The sequence below is a fragment of the Lithobates pipiens genome, unplaced genomic scaffold (assembly GCF_037356315.1).
Source record: "Lithobates pipiens isolate NorthernLeopardFrog02 unplaced genomic scaffold, aLitPip1_a1.2 Scaffold_8, whole genome shotgun sequence".
Taxonomy (NCBI): Eukaryota; Metazoa; Chordata; class Amphibia; order Anura; family Ranidae; genus Lithobates; species Lithobates pipiens.
The window spans coordinates 109,215,747-109,236,017 of record NW_027507903.1 but is presented as its reverse complement, the minus strand read 5'-3'; the positions used below and the strand labels follow the sequence as shown (position 1 = coordinate 109,236,017).

The window sequence follows — 20,271 nt, the reverse complement described above, 5'->3', positions numbered from 1 at the left end:
TCGGTTTGCAGATTCAGTCTTCCCTCCTGGTGCAGGTCTACAATTTTGTTTCTGGTGTCCTTCGACATCTCTTTGGTCTTCACCATAGTGGAGTTTGGAGTGTGACTGTTTGAGGTTGTGGACAGGTGTTTTTTATACTGATAACAAGTTCAAACAGGTGCCATTAATACAGGTAATGAGTGGAGGACAGAGGAGCCTCTTAAAGAAGACGATATAGGTCTGGCAGAGATAGAAATCTTGCTTGTTTGTAGGTGACCAAATACTTATTTTTCACCATAATTTGCAAATAAATTCTTTCAAAAATCAGACAATGTGATTGTCTGGATTTGTTTCCACATTTTGTCTCTCATAGTTGAGGTATACCTGTGATGACAATTACAGGCTTCTCTCATCTTTTTAAGTGGAAGAACTTGCACAATTGATGGCTGACTAAATACTTTTTTGCCCCACTGTACATCCTTTTTGCTTATGTCCCTCCGACAGCTGCAGCCAGCAAATAATGGAGTTTTAAAAACATACTCCTGCACTGGGCGTTGCAGCACGCCAACGCCGCTCTCCGTCCCCTCTATCACATCACGCTTCCCCTCTCTTTTGAAAAATCGTGTTTTCCTGCACAGCTGTGGGCCTCCGATCCGATGGGATCGGCTTGTGTGGGGGGGGGGGTGGCTAGGAGACCCGGTAATCCAACCGCCCTGCAGGGGCGGTAAAAAACGGAGCAGCATCGCTGACAGTTCTGGCTTCCCACTATCCAGGGAGAGGGGAGAGCTTTTCCCAGGTGGGGGGTGTTTTTGCAAGAAAATCTCCCCCCCCAATCTTACCGGAGTTGTGGGACTGCTCGCCAGAGGAATCTGCAGCTTCAACTGAGACAGCGTGACACAGCGTAGGAAAGCATGGCAATGTATGTGCTCTATACAGCCCCCAGTGGTGACTTTTAGGCATGACAACATTTACTTTGTAAAGGAGACAATTCATAAGAAACTTAAAAAATTCCTTAGAAATCTCCACTTACCTTTCCCGTCGCAGAGTTTTCTGTGGTAAAACCAACAGACCCAATCTTCACCCCTCACAGTGGGCTCCGTTTAAAAAAGCTTCAGGAACTGGGGCCCTTTTTATCGGGGGATCCACACTCCTGGACCCATAAAACACCCCCCCCCAAAAAAAAACCGGCTGCATAGCTAGCCCCAGCAAGGATTGCTCCAGTGGAGCTCAGCACAGCACATCTTTACTCGTGACCAACACCTAAGACACTGGCGAAAAAACTGAGGTACTCCCAGTAGTGGGAGTGGTTATATAGGGAGTGGATTTCCTGTCTTAGAGTTTGCCAGTGTCCATCACCTGAACGTGGCCTATATATACCACATGGTAACTACTATGGCTCTGTGTCCCGTGATGTATGATTAAGAAACAGGAGCAATGCTAGGGGCAATTCACAGAACACACTCATTTTGGTGGCATTATTGTTAATGTGGAATGTATGTTCCTTGCTAAAGAACATTTCTTTTTAATCAAGTTGTTATAGGGTAAAGTTCCACTTTAAAGTAGAACTATAGGCAAAACTTTATTTTATTTTTTTTACATTTTTGATAGAAGCAGGGAGGGTTATATCCTTTGTCAGATTTTTTTTTTTTCAACATCTTCATCCCATTGTGGAGATTCCCCTTCACTTCCTGTCCCATAGCCAAACAGGAAGTGAGAGGAAATCACAGAAAATTAGGGGAATTCCTTAGGGACCACTAGTGTCCCCATTGGAGGATTTCCCCTTAATTACTTTTCTGGGGAAAACTAAAAATTTACATTGGTGACTTTTGACCTGTACAAAATCGTGGCAAAAATGAGTCAAAATCACGGCAAAAACGCAGGACTTTCTGCCTGAAAACGCTATGCTCAGGTGTGAATGGGGCCTAAGGGCTCATGCACACTGCAGCTCAAATGAGCTCAAAGAAGCGGCTCCTACAGGCTTTTGATCTTTCTTCATTTCTCCCCTCCATGTTAGCCAATGTGTCCATGCACACAATACGCATATGCTCCTACAGGCAGAAAACCCCACCACATTTTTGAGAGGAGCTAATGCCCCAAAGAGCTCAGAAAAGCTCAAAGAAGCTTGCAATTTCACAAACACGTCTGTTCCAGCTTTTTGTTTTGTTTATACAGTGGTTAAGAAAATACTATCTAGGAGAGTTTGTGAAAAAAAACGCTAATGTTCAAAGAAGCTCAAATAAGCTCAAAGTAGCTTGAAGAAGCTCAATAAAAACATGCACAAGAGCACAAAAAAGCACAAGCATCAAGCTGAAATGAAAGCAGCTTTTTTTGAGCTGCAGTGTGCATGAGCCCTAAGGAGACTTACAGTGACATTAACCACTTCAATACTGGGCATTTTCACCCCCTTCCTGCCCAGGGCAATTTTCAGCTTTCAGCGCTGTCGCACTTTGAATGAAAATTGCGCGGTCACACATTTTGATCATTTTTTTCCCACAAATAGAGCCTTATTTTGGTGGTATTTGATCACCTCTGCGGTTTTTATTTTTTGTGCTATAAAACAAAAAAAGACTGACGATTTTGAAAAAAAAAAAAAAAAAACTATATTTTTTACTTTTTGCTATAATAAATATTCCAATTTTTTTTTTTTTTTTAAAACCCCACATATTTCTTCCTCAGTTTAGGCAGATATGTATTCTACATAATTTTGGTAAAAATAAATAAAAATCACAATAAGCGTATACTTATTACTGTATAAATGTCACTGGTAGGGAAGAGGTTAACACTAGGGGGCAATCAAGAGGTTAAATGTGTTACCTAGGGAGTAATTCTAACTGTGGGGGGAGGGGACTGACTGGAGGAGGTGACCGATCGGTGTTCCTCTGTACTGGGAACACACAATAGGTCTCCTCTCCTTTGAGAGGACGTGGATCTGTGTGTTTACACAAACAGATCCACGTCCCTGCTCTGTGTCCAACAATTGCGGGTGCCTGGCATACATCACGGCCGCCAGGTATGCGAATCCTAGCAGCCGGGAAGCCGAGGCCGTCATATGACGGCCGTCCAGGATAAGAGCAACATCTTGCAGCCGTCATTTGACTATACGTGGGATGGAAAGAGATTAAACTCATAAAACTCCAATTCAAAGATGTAGTCTTAACACAAAAAAGCCTCTTCTATTCTGGTTCGGCCGCACCTAGAGTATGCTGTCCAGGTCTGGGCACCAGTCCTCAGGAAGGATGTACTGGAAATGGAGTGAGTACAGAGAAGGGCAACAAAGGTAATAAAGGGTCTGGAGGATATTAGTTATGAGAAAAGGTTGCAAGCACTGAGCTTATTCTCTCTGGAGAAGAGACGCTTGAGAGGGGATATGATTTCAATATACAAATACCATACTGGTGACCCCACAATAGGGATAAAACGTTTTTGCAAAAGGGAGTTTAACAAGACTCGTGGCCACTCATTAAAATTAGAAGAAAAGCGGTTTAACCTTAAACTATGTAGAGGGTTCTTTACTGTAAGAGCAACAAGTATGTGGAATTCCCTTCCACAGGCGGTGGTCTCAGCGGGGGGCATTGATAGTTTCAAGAAACTATTAGATGAGCACCTGAACGACCACAACATACAGAGATATACAATGTAATACTAACATATAATCACACACATGGGTTGGACTTGATGGACTTGTGTCTTTTTTCAACCTCACCTACTATGTAACTATTGGTCTCCTCCAAATCTTTAAGTTCCTTTTTTATTTTTTTTACTGTAATATGACTTCCTGTTAGAGGGTGGCTATGTTCGTTCTCCCTCTTGCTCACTCCTGAGATAACCTAAGGGCTGTATAGAGCAGTGCACATGAACACAACGATTGTGCACTGCTGGATCCAAATAAATGGACATAAGGGGGGAAAAGGAGAAATTATTTCATATAAAAAAAATAAAAATAATATACAGCAGTTTGCGGCGATCTACGAAACTTCCAGCCCCTCCTCCCCCACCCCCCCACTACCTTCTGGGAGACACACAGGTCCCAGAAGACAGAAGGACCATTCAGAAAGCGCAGCACGACTCGCGCATGCGCAGTAGGAAACAGGCTGTGAAGCTGCAAGGCTATAAAAGTATATAAAGATTCTATTATTAGGGATGCTACCTCTACTTCTGAAGGGTTTTCAGTGTACTTTCAAATGTGTCTTCCCTTAAATGTCTTGTGTATATATAGACAGAAATAGCCATTTGTTTCAGGTTAAACAGTTACAGTCAGTTGGGTGTGAAATACATCACTGACATGGCACAGTGTGGAAGTGATGAGTCTACATAACTTTCCACTGAATATACAGAGAAATCAGAGGATGGGACACATTGAGAATTCATTTCTTTTTATGTAATATTTCTTGACTTTGTCATTCAAAGATGTGCCATTTATTTTCAATCGCACATCATTAAGGACCTATTTACTCTATTACATTGCAATAAGATGGGTTGCATTAAGACAGCCTATTCATTTGACATAAACAAAAAAAAAAGACAGATAATTTTGAAAAAAAAAAAAACTTATATTTTTTACTTTCTCCTATATAACATTTCCAATAAAAAAAAAATATGTAAAAAGTCTCATTTCTGCTACATATATTTGGTAAACCAAATCCCAATAAGCGTTTATTGATTGGTTTGGGCAAAAGTTATAGCGTCTACAAACTATAGGATTTTTTTTTTTTTTTTTTTACTACTAATGGTGGCGATCAGTGACTTATAGCGTGACTGCCATATTGTGGTGGACAAAACAGACACCTGACACATTTTGGGGACCAGTGACACTAATACAATGTTCGGTGTAAAAAAAATATGCACCGTCACTGTACTAATAACACTGGCTAGGACGGGGTTAACATCAGCGGCGATCAAAGGGTTAACTGTGTGCCTAGTCAGTGCTTTCTCACTGTGTGGGAGGTGCTTTGACTAGAGGAAGGCATTAAACACGGATCAATAACTTCCGAACAGCAATCTCTCCCGCTGGACTCCCACTGTGTGTGCACATGCGCCCCAGACGCAGAAGTGTTAGATCACGTACTATGTACGTGATCTGGCACAGAGCGGCCACCCTGCTGCAATATATGTACCGTGGGCAGTCTGAAAGTGGTTAATTCTGCTGAGCTGCCAGGTGCTGCAAACAGGCATTGTATATTGGGTGCAGGGATGCACTGGGTGCCTTCTCTGCCATTGTGCTCTTGCTGGGCATCATGTGCGCCCCTGTGCCTTTATGGGGGGGGGGTGGGCGCCCTCCAGGTATACCTGCCTTACAGCTTGGTCTTAAAGTAAAAGACCACCCCTCCCTCCCCCCTAGTTTTTGAATAACTTTATTTTTTATTTCTTACCATTTTGAAGTACAAAGTGTACTTCTGTCCTAGTTCGGCCGCGGAGCAGTGCGTCATTTCTTTTTCTGCGGCGAGCCCTCCTCCTTCTCCCTCGCTGCCTTCTGGGACCTGTGTGCGTCCCAGAAGACGATGGGGCCATTCAGAAAGCGCCGCGCGACATGCGCATGCGCAGTAGGAGACCAGAAACAATGGCGGCGCCTGCCCCCGATCCAATAGATGGATCAGTCTTGGGGGCCAACTTTGGGGGCTCCCTGGACAGGTAAGTGTCCTTGTTAAAAGTCAGCAGCTACAGTGTTTGTAGCTGCTGACTTTAAAAAAAAAAACTTTTTTGAGGGTGGAACTCCGCTTTAACTATCTATTCTTATATGTGCTCCTACTATGGAGGCTATGGAAATTTAGTTAGGACCGCAGTATATACAAAGATCCCTTGGTGTGGGCACTGGGGTGTACGCATATTTTTGCAAATGTGTGCAAACAAAACCCTCTGCTTTTAACATAAACAGTTAGACAGGGTTAATTTGGTTGTTTTGCAGGCTGGCTGGAAACTGTGCTGGGAAATCCTTTGTTTATGAGCTGCATACAGACACCCATGTAGGTATATGGGGATACAGGGCCTGTACAGACACAGCTGCTCATCCCAGTTTGATAGGCATGCAGACGATCCGCTCTGAGCACTCACCGATCGCATCCATGTGCCTGTCTAATTGGGATGAGCAGCTGTGTCTGTGCAGCCTCTGTATCCCTCAACCCACATGTCCCATTCACAGTCTACAGGCCTCGACACCCATGTGAATGAGACCTAAAGCTGAACTCCAGGTAAACAGGTACCTGATTAATGACGTTTGAGCTGGGCACATATATCTGTAGCGTTTTCTCCTCTCTCTCTCTCCAAAGGAACGAGACCCGTAGTTTTCTCCTGCTCCGTAGCTCTGTTATCAGCCTGATAACTTCTGACAAGTTCTCCGACACAGGATATAAAAGCAGCCTGAAATATGTGTCATGGGAGATTGCTATATATAGATTAGCAGAAAGCTTGCCTTCTCACAGAAGAGCTCTGCACATTACTTCCTTCCTTTGCCAATTTGGAGAGGGGGTGTGTGCCTTTCCTTCAATCAGCTGTCTTGGTTGCATGCCAATAATCCACTGCCAGTGCTGAACAGGAAAAGAAAATCTGTAACAAGATGAGCACTTTCTAAAGGATATATAAATCTGAAACAGCAGATATACACGTAAAACTTATGTAAGAGGATTTTTCATCCCTGTGTATCATCTGAGGTTGTTCACTTCACTTGGTATATGAGAGGGTTTACATCAACTTTAAATACTTATAAGGGTGTTGCTTTACTGGGCAAATGATTTGTATTGATGTCCATCCAGTTCTAAAATTTACACAGCTCTGCCACACACAACAGCCCTGCCCTGAGCCTATGACTCTAATCAGGTGCTTCAAAAACACCCATGAATCTATCCATTTGTCATAGAGGGGGTGGCTGGAGAGAGGGGGCGGCGCCCGTATGCCCTAATGGACGTACCGCCACCGATGGATTACAGCTCTTCCAATTACCACATCTACTTTGTATTTGGAACCAGAACCTACTTCCTCCTGCTGGTGATCCCTCTATATAAAGATCTATATAGGAGAATCGAGAGCAACTTCCTCCTGCTAATGATCCCTCTATATAAAGATCTACATAGGGGAATAAGGACCCCCTCTCTCTCTTGCTGGTGATCCCTCTATATAAAACTAATTTAGGGGAATCAGGACCTCCTTCCTCCTGTTGTTGATCCCTCTATATAAAGGAGAATCAACAGCCTCTTCCTCCTGCTAATGATCCCTCTATATACAGATCTACATAGGGGAATCAAGACCCCTTTCTCTCTTGCTGGTGATCCCTCTATATAAAGATCTACATAGGGAAATCAGGACCCCCTCTCTCTCTTGCTGGTGATCCCTCTATATAAAAATCGATATAGGGGATTTCTGTGGATCCCTCTAAATAAAGATCTATATAGGAGAATCAAAACCTCCTTCTGCTGGTAATCCCTTCATAAGATCAATATTGGGGAATTGAAAGCTCCTTCCTCCTGCTGGTGATCCCTCTAGTGATAACTAAGGTTCTACAGTATATAGGGGAATCCGGTCCTCCTCCCTGCTGCTGGTAATCCCTGTAGTGATGCACTTCAGACTTATGTTTGCTTTCCCTGCTCCCTGGTCACATTGTTTGCTCATTTTGCAATCATTTGAAATAAGCCCCCCCAAATCTTTTTCCTCTGTAATTTTGGCCAACACTGTACCCCCAAAACTGTACTCTTATTTTCAAAGGTACTTCACATGGGTAATGTTTCTGACTGGTGGTCTGCAATGGATGGCTTTGTCAGCAGCGGCATTTAGAAGGCAATATGCCGCCTCCTACAAACCTGTATGAATAGGGATTTCACACTGAAAAATATTAGGTGTTGTGGCGCAGTCCTATTCAATTCTATTGGATACATTGGCAGGTGGTATTGCCTGCTGAACACAACGTGCCCTACTTTTTACTGTGCTGCAACACTGCTGAGAACCGTTAAAAGAATTTAGAAATGTTTTCCAATGAAGAGCATCCTATAAATGGAAGATGAACAAATGAATGAAAAGGTCCATCTCCTCCATTCATAGAACAGTTTTTATTGCAAAAACTGATAGTTCTGAATGGAGGAGGGGGGAGAACAATATTTTTTTTAACAAGGTCAGGCAGAGCCCCATCCTGTGTCTTTTTCACATTCCATACTTTCGGTGGGTGCTGGCTGACATCCATTGGCCGGTACCCACTGATCGGCTTCAGCTATGACAAATCACAGTAGAAGTGGCATGCGTGTGCCCCCTACATGGAAGTACAGAATCATACACAAATGCATATATATATATATATATATATGCAATTCTGCACAGTGCTGCCGCCCTGTAGCAATAAATCTGCCATGTATTTTAGAAAATAATGCACTTTAGTCCTTTGTATTTCCTCCTTGGATTTTTCAGCTACATTTGTATGTAAGCGGAGGCGCGCTGGCAAGCATCTTTTTAAAGGGACCATGCACTCTATTTACCTGCAACTGATATCCCAGTTTAGAGCCCTGGAAGGTTGATCTGATTGGTTTCCTGGAGGTTCTAATGTTCTGGAGACATGATTTGTGTTCACAAGTGCATATGACCTCAGTATTCAGGGGTCATTATTTCTGGTACGAAGCTGGAGTGTCAGTGTTGGTGCTGGGTCACAGAAGATGTCATGCGTCACATGGTGTATAATTATGCCATGTAGATGATATACTACGGTAGCACTTTTGGTCACATCACATAAGGATGTGTTGGACAAATATTTTTTGTTTCTAATTCATTTACCTTCGTGTTTTAATTTTTTTTAGATAGCACAGCTGTTCTTTAAATTTTTTAATTCATGTACTATAAGTACCATCCTTGGTAAGATGTTTTACAGCAACTTCCATGCTGCTCTGATTGAGAAGATCCTCACTGTACTGTAATATACATTACTACCCCGAGGCACTGTGCCATCTTGACCCCCTGTGTACTGGGCCCTCCTGCCCCAATGACCCCTGCATTCTGCCCCTCTGACGCCTTCTCCTCTGCGCTACTTTTTATATTGTTTGGATATTTGTATTGATTAGTCTTTGAATTATGGCATGTTTTCTTATTGTTTAAAATCAATTACAGGTGCATTGCAAAAAGTTTGAATATCATCAAAAAGTACATTTAGTTCAGTAATTTAATTCAAAAAGTAAAACGCATATTATATAGATTCATTACACATAGTGTGATATTTTTTCAAACATTTATTTCTTTTAATTTTGATGATTATGGCTTACAGGTAGTAAAAAAAAAAACAATTCAGGATCTCAGAAAATGAAAATATTACAAGACCAATTTTTATTTTTTTTAAAAGGTGTTTATTTAAAGTGTTACTAAAACCACAACTGTAAAATCAGTCTGTATATGCAGCATAACATGCTTGTTATATTCACTGTGGAACTTAGGGGGCTAATCCTCTGCCTTGTGTAAAAAGGCTGTTTTATCCTGTATGCACAGATCCTCCACTCCCTGCAATGTCTAGCTTTGGAAAGCCAGCTAACACACAGGCAATAGCCAACCTGCACATGCTCTGTTTTGTCTTTTTATGCTGGAGAGAACAGCTACTTGTTCTCAGAGATATCCAGGTCACATGATATTGGCATCACACACACGTGGGCGTGTATACAGGCTGCAGTGAGAAAATCTTCTTCTCCTGAACTGTCCCGTGTATGATGTAACCATGGTATACAGATCAAAAGGGTATATAGTGGAAATAATTTAATGTAAAAAGAAGATGTATAAGCCGTGGGCACTGTGGGGGGCAGATGAACTATTTTCATATTACTGGGTTTAGTAACACTTTAAGTTTATTTTTTGTAAGGGATCTTCCCGGGGTAGGGTGTGTTTGGACACAGTTCACAGCAGACTTGGAATATATGAAGCAGATCTTGGCGTTTATTCGTGGTACAAACAGTCCAGCAAACAAAACATACAGCAACACCGTGCTTTCTAAGTACAACAAAATAAACAAAAGACCTAGCCCGGCTGGGCGCTTACTAACAGGTTCTTCTCACCTATCTGACATTTATAAAGACAGCGTCTTTTCGTCTGGATATCGCAGGGTGGGTTTTAGCTCCAGCAGTGTCTGTGCTTGCAGCTTCCTTCAACATACAGGCTGTTCATTCCCTGGCTGGGAGCAATCACCTGCAGGCCTTGCAGAGCCTTTACCTTCCCAGGCTAATTAGGATCAAAGCTCACCTGATCCCAAACCCAGAACTGGATCGGGGGATGTGGAATGACAGGTCCCTCTACCAAACCTACCTGCCATTCCATATAAACCCAGGCCCGGCAAAATTACTTAACCACTCAACAGCATATCGCTGCTGAGAAACTGATCCATCCTGGATTTACCATCTCACACTATGTCGCAACCTAGGTGAGATGTACACCCCCTCGATCACTTCTCCAGTGACATGTCTACATATCCCCCCCCTCTTTTTCAGACCGGAGGGCTGAGCCTTTTGTCCCCACAGACAACTTACCCTCGACAATGCATCAGCATTTGCCTGTAATTTCCCTGGCCTGTGTTCCACAGTGAAATTAAAGTTTTGTAGGGACAGAAACCATCTAGTCACTCTTGCATTTCTCTCCTTGTTTAACTTCATCCATGTTAGGGGGGCATGGTCTGTCACCAGAAATTCTCGCCTGAAATCGGGGGTGATTAACACAGGTGGTTGGCACAAGGCAGACTTAAGGCTTTGGAAAGCCTTCTCGGCCTCTGGGGTCCACGTGACCATTGCTGTCTTTCCGCCCTTTGTCAAGTCAGTTAGTGGAGCAGCAACTGAGGCAAAGTTCGGCACAAATCTACGGTAATACCCCGTAATACCCAGGAAAGCTCTAACCTGTTTCCTTGTCAGGGGTCTAGGCCAATTCTGTATTGCCTCAATCTTATTTAGCTGTGGCTTAATCAACCCTCTCCCAATAATGTAGCCCAGATATTTGGCCTCTTCTAGGGCTAGAGCACACTTCTCGGCATTTATGGTCAACCCCGCATCACTTATGGCATCCAACACGGCCTGTACCTTACAGAGGTGACTTTCCCAATCAGGGCTAAAAATGACCACATCATCGAGGTAGGCAGCTGAGTAATCACGATGTGGTCGCAGAATTAAGTCCATCAACCTCTGGAAGGTTGCAGGCGCTCCATGTAACCCGAATGGCATCACTACATACTGGAATAGTCCATCAGGGGTAGAGAATGCCGTTTTCTCTTTAGCCTCAGCAGACAGTGGAATCTGCCAGTAGCCCTTTGTGAGATCGAGGGTGGTTATGTACCTGGCGTTACCCAACTTCTCAATTAACTCATCTACCCTGGGCATAGGATACGCATCGAACTTGGAGATCTCATTCAACTTTCTGAAATCGTTACAGAACCTCCAAGTTCCATTGGGCTTTGGGATTAGCACAATTGGGCTGGACCATTCACTCTGGGACACCTCAATTACCCCCAGAGCAAGCATACGTTTTACCTCGGCAGATACGGCTTCCCTACGTGCCTCCGGTATCCTATAGGGCTTAAGGTTTACTCTGCTTCTAGGCTCAGTTTCAATGTGATGATGGATGAGGTGTGTACGCCCTGGGAGGTCAGAGAACTTGTTTTTGTTTTTCTGTAGAAATTCCTGAGCCTCCTGTTTCTGTGACACTGATAGAGTATCACCTACCTTGACTGGAGGGATTGGTTGTGACAAATTATTAACAGTATTTGTCGCCACCAAGGATTCCCTGTCTTTCCAGGGCTTGATCAAGTTTATGTGATAAACTTGGAAAGGCTTCCTTCTACCTGGTTGGTGCACCTTGTAGTTCACCTCACTGATCTTTTCAACAATTTCATAAGGACCTTGCCACTTCGCCAAGAATTTACTCTCAACAGTGGGGACTAGTATAAGGACCCTATCGCCTGGGTTGAATGTCCTGATTCTTGCGGACCGGTTGTAAATCCTACTTTGGGCCTCTTGAGCCCTCTGGAGGTGTTCCCTTACGAGGGGCATTACAGTGGCTATACGGTCCTGCATTTGTGCTACATGTTCAATAACACTCTTGTATGGGGTGGACTCATTCTCCCATGTCTCTTTTGCGATGTCCAGTAGACCCCTAGGGTGACGACCATAGACCAACTCGAATGGTGAGAACCCGGTGGACGCTTGGGGCACTTCCCTAATAGCAAACATGAGGTAGGGTAATAAATGATCCCAGTCACGACCATCTTTTTCCACCACTTTCTTCAACATATGTTTCAAAGTTTTATTAAATCTCTCCACCAATCCGTCCGTCTGGGGGTGGTATACAGAGGTACGGATGTGTGAGATTTTAAATAGTTTGCATAACTCCTTCATTACTTTCGACATAAATGGCGTACCTTGGTCAGTTAGGATTTCTTTGGGGATCCCAGTCCTAGAGAACATATAAAACAACTCACGTGCAATTGTTTTAGATGCAGTGTTTCTTAAGGGTACAGCCTCAGGATAGCGGGTCGCATAATCCATGACTACCAAAATATACTGGTGTCCTCTAGCTGACTTTACAATGGGACCCACTAAATCCATGGCAATACGCTCAAAAGGCACCTCTATAATAGGGAGCGAAACCAAAGGACTGCGAAAATGAGACACTGGGGCATTAACCTGACATGTGGGGCACGACTCACAGTATTTTTTAATGTCATCATATATGGCCGGCCAAAAAAATCTCTGGAGAACCCTCTCTCTCGTTTTGTCAGTCCCCAAGTGTCCCCCAAGAACATGGTTATGAGCCATGTCAAGCACCTGACGCCGGTACGGCTTAGGTACCAGAAGCTGTTCCACAATCTCATCCTTAATCTTATTGACTCTATAGAAAAGATCATTAGTCACCGAAAAATGTGGAAATCTTTTTTCAGCATCTGGTTCCTGAGGTACCCCATTCATAACAGTAACCTGCTCTCTCGCATTTTTGAGAGTGGGGTCCTGTAATTGTGCAGCCCCAAAATTATCCCTAGACACCTCTAAGTCTAGTATATTTTGCTCAGTGGGAGGATCCTCCTCCCCAACCAGGACCTGCAAAGGAAAACAATCATTTTCATCCTGCATACTTTTATCATTCACAGCGGACAAGGCAACCTCCTTAGAGGTATCCTCACTCCTTTTGGGGATTTCTCTTTTTTCCCAGAGAGCCCAGAATAACGGAAAATCGCGGCCCAATATTACATCATGCATGAGGTTTTTAACCACACCCACTTCATATTGTACGGTGCCTTGTTTAGTCCCGACTTTAGCCCGCACTATAGGGTACACTTTTGTATCACCATGTATGCACACAACACTCATATGCTTGTTAGGCTCTAAGTCCCCAGCCACCAGGCTAGCATGCACCAAGGTTACGAGGCTTCCTGAGTCCATTAACGCTTTAACAGGAAAGTCATTGATTGTGATGTTGCAGATTTGCGGTTCAGTCTCTAGTCCAGGAACTGCAGCACAAGATGGTTCCGCAAATAGCGACTGGCGCCGGCTAGCGTCACATTCCATGGGTTCAGAGGTAAGAGGGCAATGGGCAGACACGTGTCCCGCCTCATGGCATCTCCAACACTGGATAGGGGCTGGTCTCCTTGGCAAGGAGTCCTTTTTAGAGCCCCTTAGCCACCCGGGACCATCACCAGTCTTTTGTCCCTGAGACACCACTTGAGCCCTTATCCCTCCATCAGCAGCCCTCCACACTCCCCCAATAGATGGAAGTCTCTTACCAGCTGACGGCACAGGTCTGGCGCTCCGGGGAGGTGAAGATGCTGCAGGAACATCACGGAGGTAGTCCTCAGTCGCCTGGAACCTCTCCACAAGGTTGACAAGTTCGTTTGCATCCTTAGGATCACCTTGTCCCACCCAGCGTTGCAGGTCAGTAGGAAGTGCTCGGAGGTAGCGATCCATCACGATCTTCTCTAGGATTTGTGCAGGAGTAGAAGTGTCTGGCTCCAACCACTTTCTTGCCAAATGGATTAGGTCATACATCTGGGACCTCGCTGATTGGTCCAGACTGTAGCTCCAGTTGCGTACCCTCCGGGCACGGACCGCAGTAGTAACTCCTAGTCGGGCAAGTATCTCTGCTTTTAGCCGAGTATAGTCCTTGACCTCTTGCTCACTGAGGTCATAGTAGGCCTTTTGAGGTTCACCTGTTAAATAGGGCGCAATTACCTCTGCCCATTCAGCGGCTGGTAACTTCTCTCGCTCAGCCACGCGCTCAAATATTGTTAGAAAGGCCTCAACATCGTCCTCAGCAGTCATCTTTTGCAGCGCTTTCTGCACAGTCCTTCTCCCAAAAAAATTTTCTGGAGCGGCTCCCTCCACTGTGGGTGGATTAGCAACCACAGGCGCCTCTCGATTTGCTATCAGGTGCTCGAGAAGTTGTTGTTGTGCAGCCATCATCTGCTGTTGTGCAGCCATGGACTGTTCATGTCGTTTATTGGCCTCTGTCTGAGCCTGCTGTTGTTGCAAACTCACTTGCATAAACTGCTTCAGCATCTCCTCCATGTTGCTGGACTGTTCTTGGAGTTTAGATGCAGCTTTCACCCAGGACATAAGCAGCTGTAGCCAAGTCTGTCCACACCGTTGCCCCTAGCAACCGTCTGTTGCCCGCATTCTCCACCAATTGTAAGGGATCTTCCCGGGGTAGGGTGTGTTTGGACACAGTTCACAGCAGACTTGGAATATATGAAGCAGATCTTGGCGTTTATTCGTGGTACAAACAGTCCAGCAAACAAAACATACAGCAACACCGTGCTTTCTAAGTACAACAAAATAAACAAAAGACCTAGCCCGGCTGGGCGCTTACTAACAGGTTCTTCTCACCTATCTGACATTTATAAAGACAGCGTCTTTTCGTCTGGATATCGCAGGGTGGGTTTTAGCTCCAGCAGTGTCTGTGCTTGCAGCTTCCTTCAACATACAGGCTGTTCATTCCCTGGCTGGGAGCAATCACCTGCAGGCCTTGCAGAGCCTTTACCTTCCCAGGCTAATTAGGATCAAAGCTCACCTGATCCCAAACCCAGAACTGGATCGGGGGATGTGGAATGACAGGTCCCTCTACCAAACCTACCTGCCATTCCATATAAACCCAGGCCCGGCAAAATTACTTAACCACTCAACAGCATATCGCTGCTGAGAAACTGATCCATCCTGGATTTACCATCTCACACTATGTCGCAACCTAGGTGAGATGTACACCCCCTCGATCACTTCTCCAGTGACATGTCTACATTTTTTATATTGTAACATACAAAAGCAGAGCAAAACAATTTCCATCTAAACCAAAGTGGTGGTATTATTGTTGGCTGCGCAGAGCCTTTGTCTCTCATCTTCCTCTTGAAAATACCCCACAGATTCTCTATGGGGTTTAGGTAAGGCAAGTTTGCTGGCCAATCAAGCACAGTGATATAATGATCATTATACCAGGTATTGGTACTTTTGGCAGTGTGGGCATATGCCAAGTCCTGCTGGAAAATGAAATCAGCATCTCCATAAAGCTAGTCAGCAGAGGGAAGCATGAAGTGCTCTAGAATTTGCTGGTAGAGGGCTGCGCTGACTTTGGACTCGATAAAACCCAGTGGACCAACACGGCTCCCCAAATCATCACTGACTGTGGAAACTTCACACTGGACCTCATGCAACTTGGATTCTGTGCTTTTCCATTCTTCCTCCAGACTCTGGGACCTTGATTTCCAAATGAAATGCAACATTTACTTTCAGCTGGAAAGAGAATTTTGGACCACTCAGCAACAGTCCAGGTAAGACGCTTCTGGTGTTATCTCTGGTTCAGGAATGGCATGACATAAGGAATGAGACAGTTGTAGCCAACGTCCTGGATACCTCTGCGTGTGTTAGCTCTTGAAGCACCGACACCAGACGTAGTTCACTCCTTGTAGCTCTCCGACAAATTCTTGAATGGCCTTTGCTTCACAATCCTCTCAAGGCTGTGGTTATCCCTGTTGCTTGTGCACCTTTTTTCTACCACACTTTTTCCTTCCATTCAACTTTCCATTAATATGCTTGGATACAGCACTCTGTGAACAGGCAGCTTCATTAGCAACTAACTTTTGTGACTTACCCTCCTCCTGGACAACTGTCAAGTCAGCAGTCTTCCCCATGATTGTGTAACCTACAGAACCAGACTGAGAGACTATTTAAAGGTTTAGGAAACCTTTACATGTGTTTTGAGTTAATTAGCTGAATAGGGTGTGACACCATAAGTCTATAATAATGAACTTTTTCACAAAATTTGAATTTCCTGAGATACTGAATTGTGGGTTTTCACTAGCTGTAAGCCATAATCATCAAAATTAAAAGAAATACATACTTGAAATATATTAGTGTGTGTAATGAATCATTAGAATATAGGAGGTTTTTCTTTTAGGTGTATTGTGCTGATATGCAGCACTAATTGAGACAGACACATAGTTATGCTCATCTTTTTCTTTTATCAGTGATATTACCACCCTTATGTGGCTCTTATTGATTACTCAACAGTCCTTGTTATTCCTTCCCTGTTCCTGGAGTTTTTGTCGTGATTTGGGGGTGGGGGCCTCCCCCGCCTTGACTTGAATCATATTCTGCATCTGTACACCTTCCAGCATCTCTGACTGGGTCGGAGTAAATACAATATGCACCTCGCCTGATATTGTTGACTTAAACGCTGCATTTTGCGGGGAAAAAAAGTCATTGGCCCTTTCCAAAAACGTAGAGGCAAAGAAAAATGCATTGATGTGAACATGTTCCATAGGAACATATGTTAAAAAAAATCCCTGCATTTCTGCAAAATGCATGAAAAAAAACGCATTTGTGTAAATCGAGCCTTAGTGCCCTCACATCAATGATGAGTTAATAGTGGTTAATATGAATATATATGTAAATTAAAGATTGATATGAATGTGTTTTTGTATTCATGGATCGTATATTATGTGTGTTCTTTTTGTATTTTTCTAGTTGTTCCAGCCATATATCCCCTGAACCCCTGAGGAAGCCATCATAGGCGAAACGCGTCCCCCGCCCCCTCTCTGACATAAGATATATATATATATATGTGTGTGTGTGTACTGCAACGTATCAGTTGTGCAATAATTATGTAAGTACATGTAAATACGTAGGAGGGAAATGCTATTTTTAGGGCTGCTTCTTTTGGTCTGAACTAAAATGTGCAGGTATATTTATGTTTTTAAGGGGCATTACCTCTACTATGTCCTTTTTTTTATGTGATTTGTAATAAAAACTTTTTTATTCTTATACATGTAGCAATAATCATTCTGAGAGGAGGTCTTTAGGCACTTATAAAGTCCCACTTCTATATTTTGTTGTTTTCTAATCTATATCATATATATGAGTTTGACTTTTTGAATTGAATTACTGAAATAAATTAACTTTTTGATGATATTCAATTTTTTTTAGATGCACCTGTACTAATAAACAGTAATTATATATATATATATATATATATATATATATATATATATATATACACACACACACACACATATATATACATATTTTATTTTTTTCCCCCCATTTCTATTCTGTCAACTATTTATACTTTAATTCTTGAGAACCTGTGAGTAAATGGGGGACAGGCTGGTAGGGGCCCCACTGCATTACTTTCCTCCGGGGCCCATGATGTTATATGGATACCCCTGTGCATGGGGACTGTTATAACTAATACTCCAAGAGATGGAAGATTACATCAGGACATGAAAAGTGTCCATCATCTGATCTAATGTATGATAAGAAGGGATCAGATGTTGTGATGGATGAGTGAAGCTGCGGATGGAAGCTGTCATATAGTGATGACATTTAGCAGTGCTAAGCCCCGCCCCCAGCCTGTCATTCATCCTCCAATCATTAGGAATAGTTGCCCCCCCATCAGCCGTGTGTGCCCCCCGTGTCCTCTGCTCACCTCTATCTTCAGCCATGTCCAGCACCCCTCTGTACATACCCCCCTCCTCCCTCCATGTGTCAGCGCACACCTCCCTGCGCACAGCATGCCGGGAGTTGTAGTTTTCTCACGGAGGACTGACGCGGCTGAAGCGCACTCCCTCTATAGAGTAGACTCGTGTATGGGCGGAAGTGTACAGTACATGGCAGTGTAATGTCAGCACGTCATCTATATTATCATTGTACAGCTTCCAGTTCTAGGTGTAGTGACAGGAAGTGGGGGTCACGTTTCCTGCACAGGTCGGCTGACACTGGGACTCTAGCCAGGTGCTGACGTCAGCGAGCCTCGCCTGTACAGCGCCTTACCTGGCCGCACAACTAAGCAACAACCCCGCCCCATTGCCTACGGGCCCGCCCCCGTATTTTTTTTTCATCAGCTAAGAGATACTTGTCAGTCTGAGCCACGCCCCCTCGCCCATTGGCGAGTCAGGTGATTGGACGGCCTATTGCGTCTTTTCGCCGTCTGCCCCAGCCTACTGCGTGGCCATTGGCGACTGTCCCACACCCAGTAGTCACTGGCTCCGCCCCCCAGAGGCTGCCCCGTCACATCCAGGAAGGATCCTGTGCGAGGAGGAGTTCCCGGCTGGAGGTTCCAGCTAGACACTTTGACCCTCGCTGCGGTAACCATGGCCGGCTACGACACCAATCCCTTCGCCGACCCGGTGGACGTGAATCCTTTCCAGGTAATGGGGAGAGATGTGACTGAGGTAGAGGGCCCTGGAGGAGGGAAGCTGCCTGACAACTGTGACTGAGCAGCGGCCAGAGATAACCTGGCGACCAGTCCACCGAACTTCCCAACCAATCAGAGAGCGAGGAGAGGGGCCCTGCAGAACAGGTGGATGGGGGCGGGGCCAGCGGTCACATGAATCTGTACAGTGTGTGATCATTGGCTGGCAGCCTCACCTGTGATTGGTGTGTGGGAGCTGCCATAGAACTATTGTCAGCTGGACATCACACCTGTGACACCCTCCCCTCCCCCACACTCGCTCACCTGTATTATAGACTAGTGAATCCCCCCCCAGTGATCTGTATTGTAATCCAGTGCCCCCCCCAGTGATCTGTATTGTAATCCAATGCCCCCCCCCCAGTGATCTGTATTGTAATCCAGTGCCCCCCCCCAGTGATCTGTATTGTAATGCAGTGCCCCCCCCCCAGTGATCTGTATTATAATGCAGTGCCCCCAGTGATCTGTATTATAATGCAGTGCCCCCCCCCCCAGTGATCTGTATTATAATGCAGTGCCCCCCCCCAGTGATCTGTATTATAATGCAGTGCCCCCCCCCCCCCAGTGATCTGTATTATAATGCAGTGCCCCCCCCCCCCGTGATCTGTATTATAATGCAGTGCCCCCCCCCGTGATCTGTATTATAATGCAGTGCCCCCCCCCCCCGTGATCTGTATTATGATGCAGTGCCCCCCCAGTGGTCTGTATTATGATGCAGTGCCCCCCCCCCCCCCGTGGTCTGTATTATGATGCAGTGCCCCCCCCCAGTGGTCTGTATTATGATGCAGTGCCCCCCCCAGTGGTCTGTATTATGATGCAGTGCCCCCCCCCCAGTGATCTGTATTATGATGCAGTGCCCCCCCCCAGTGGTCTGTATTATGATGCAGTGCCCCCCCCAGTGATCTGTATTATGATGCAGTGCCCCCCCCCAGTGATCTGTATTATGATGCAGTGCCCCCCCCCGTGATCTGTATTATGATGCAGTGCCCCCCCCCCCAGTGATCTGTATTATGATGCAGTGCCCCCCCCAGTGATCTGTATTATGATGCAGTGCCCCCCCCAGTGATCTGTATTATGATGCAGTGCCCCCCCCCAGTGATCTGTATTATGATGCAGTGCCCCCCCCCCCAGTGATCTGTATTATGATGCAGTGCCCCCCCCCCCAGTGATCTGTATTATGATGCAGTGCCCCCCCCCCAGTGATCTGTATTATGATGCAGTGCCCCCCCCAGTGATCTGTATTATGATGCAGTGCCCCCCCCCAGTGATCTGTATTATGATGCAGTGCCCCCCCCCCAGTGATCTGTATTATGATGCAGTGCCCCCCCCAGTGATCTGTATTATGATGCAGTGCCCCCCCCAGTGATCTGTATTATGATGCAGTGCCCCCCCCCAGTGATCTGTATTATGATGCAGTGCCCCCCCCCCAGTGATCTGTATTATGATGCAGTGCCCCCCCCAGTGATCTGTATTATGATGCAGTGCCCCCCCCCAGTGATCTGTATTATGATGCAGTGCCCCCCCCCCCAGTGATCTGTATTATGATGCAGTGCCCCCCCAGTGATCTGTATTATGATGCAGTGCCCCCCCCAGTGATGTGATCTGTATTATGATGCAGTGCCCCCCCCAGTGATC

At 45.1% G+C, this 20,271-nt stretch overlaps 2 protein-coding genes across 2 annotated transcripts in view; one reads left to right on the top strand and one right to left on the bottom strand.

Annotated features, from left to right (window-relative positions):
- MPI (mannose phosphate isomerase) overlaps window positions 1–18,003 on the bottom strand; it is a 40,676-nt gene extending 22,673 nt beyond the window's left edge. Inside the window, exon 1 of the mRNA XM_077468733.1 lies at window positions 17,875–18,003. Within this exon, the coding sequence (XP_077324859.1) occupies window positions 17,875–17,911 (37 nt within the window). The 5' untranslated portion in view covers window positions 17,912–18,003. The remainder of the gene's footprint in view (window positions 1–17,874) is intronic.
- A 418-nt stretch (window positions 18,004–18,421) lies between these two features.
- The window catches only part of SCAMP2 (secretory carrier membrane protein 2), a 57,085-nt gene continuing 55,235 nt past the window's right edge, over window positions 18,422–20,271 (top strand). The window contains exon 1 of the mRNA XM_077468735.1: window positions 18,422–18,595. Coding sequence (XP_077324861.1) covers window positions 18,539–18,595 — 57 coding nt within the window. The 5' untranslated portion in view covers window positions 18,422–18,538. The remainder of the gene's footprint in view (window positions 18,596–20,271) is intronic.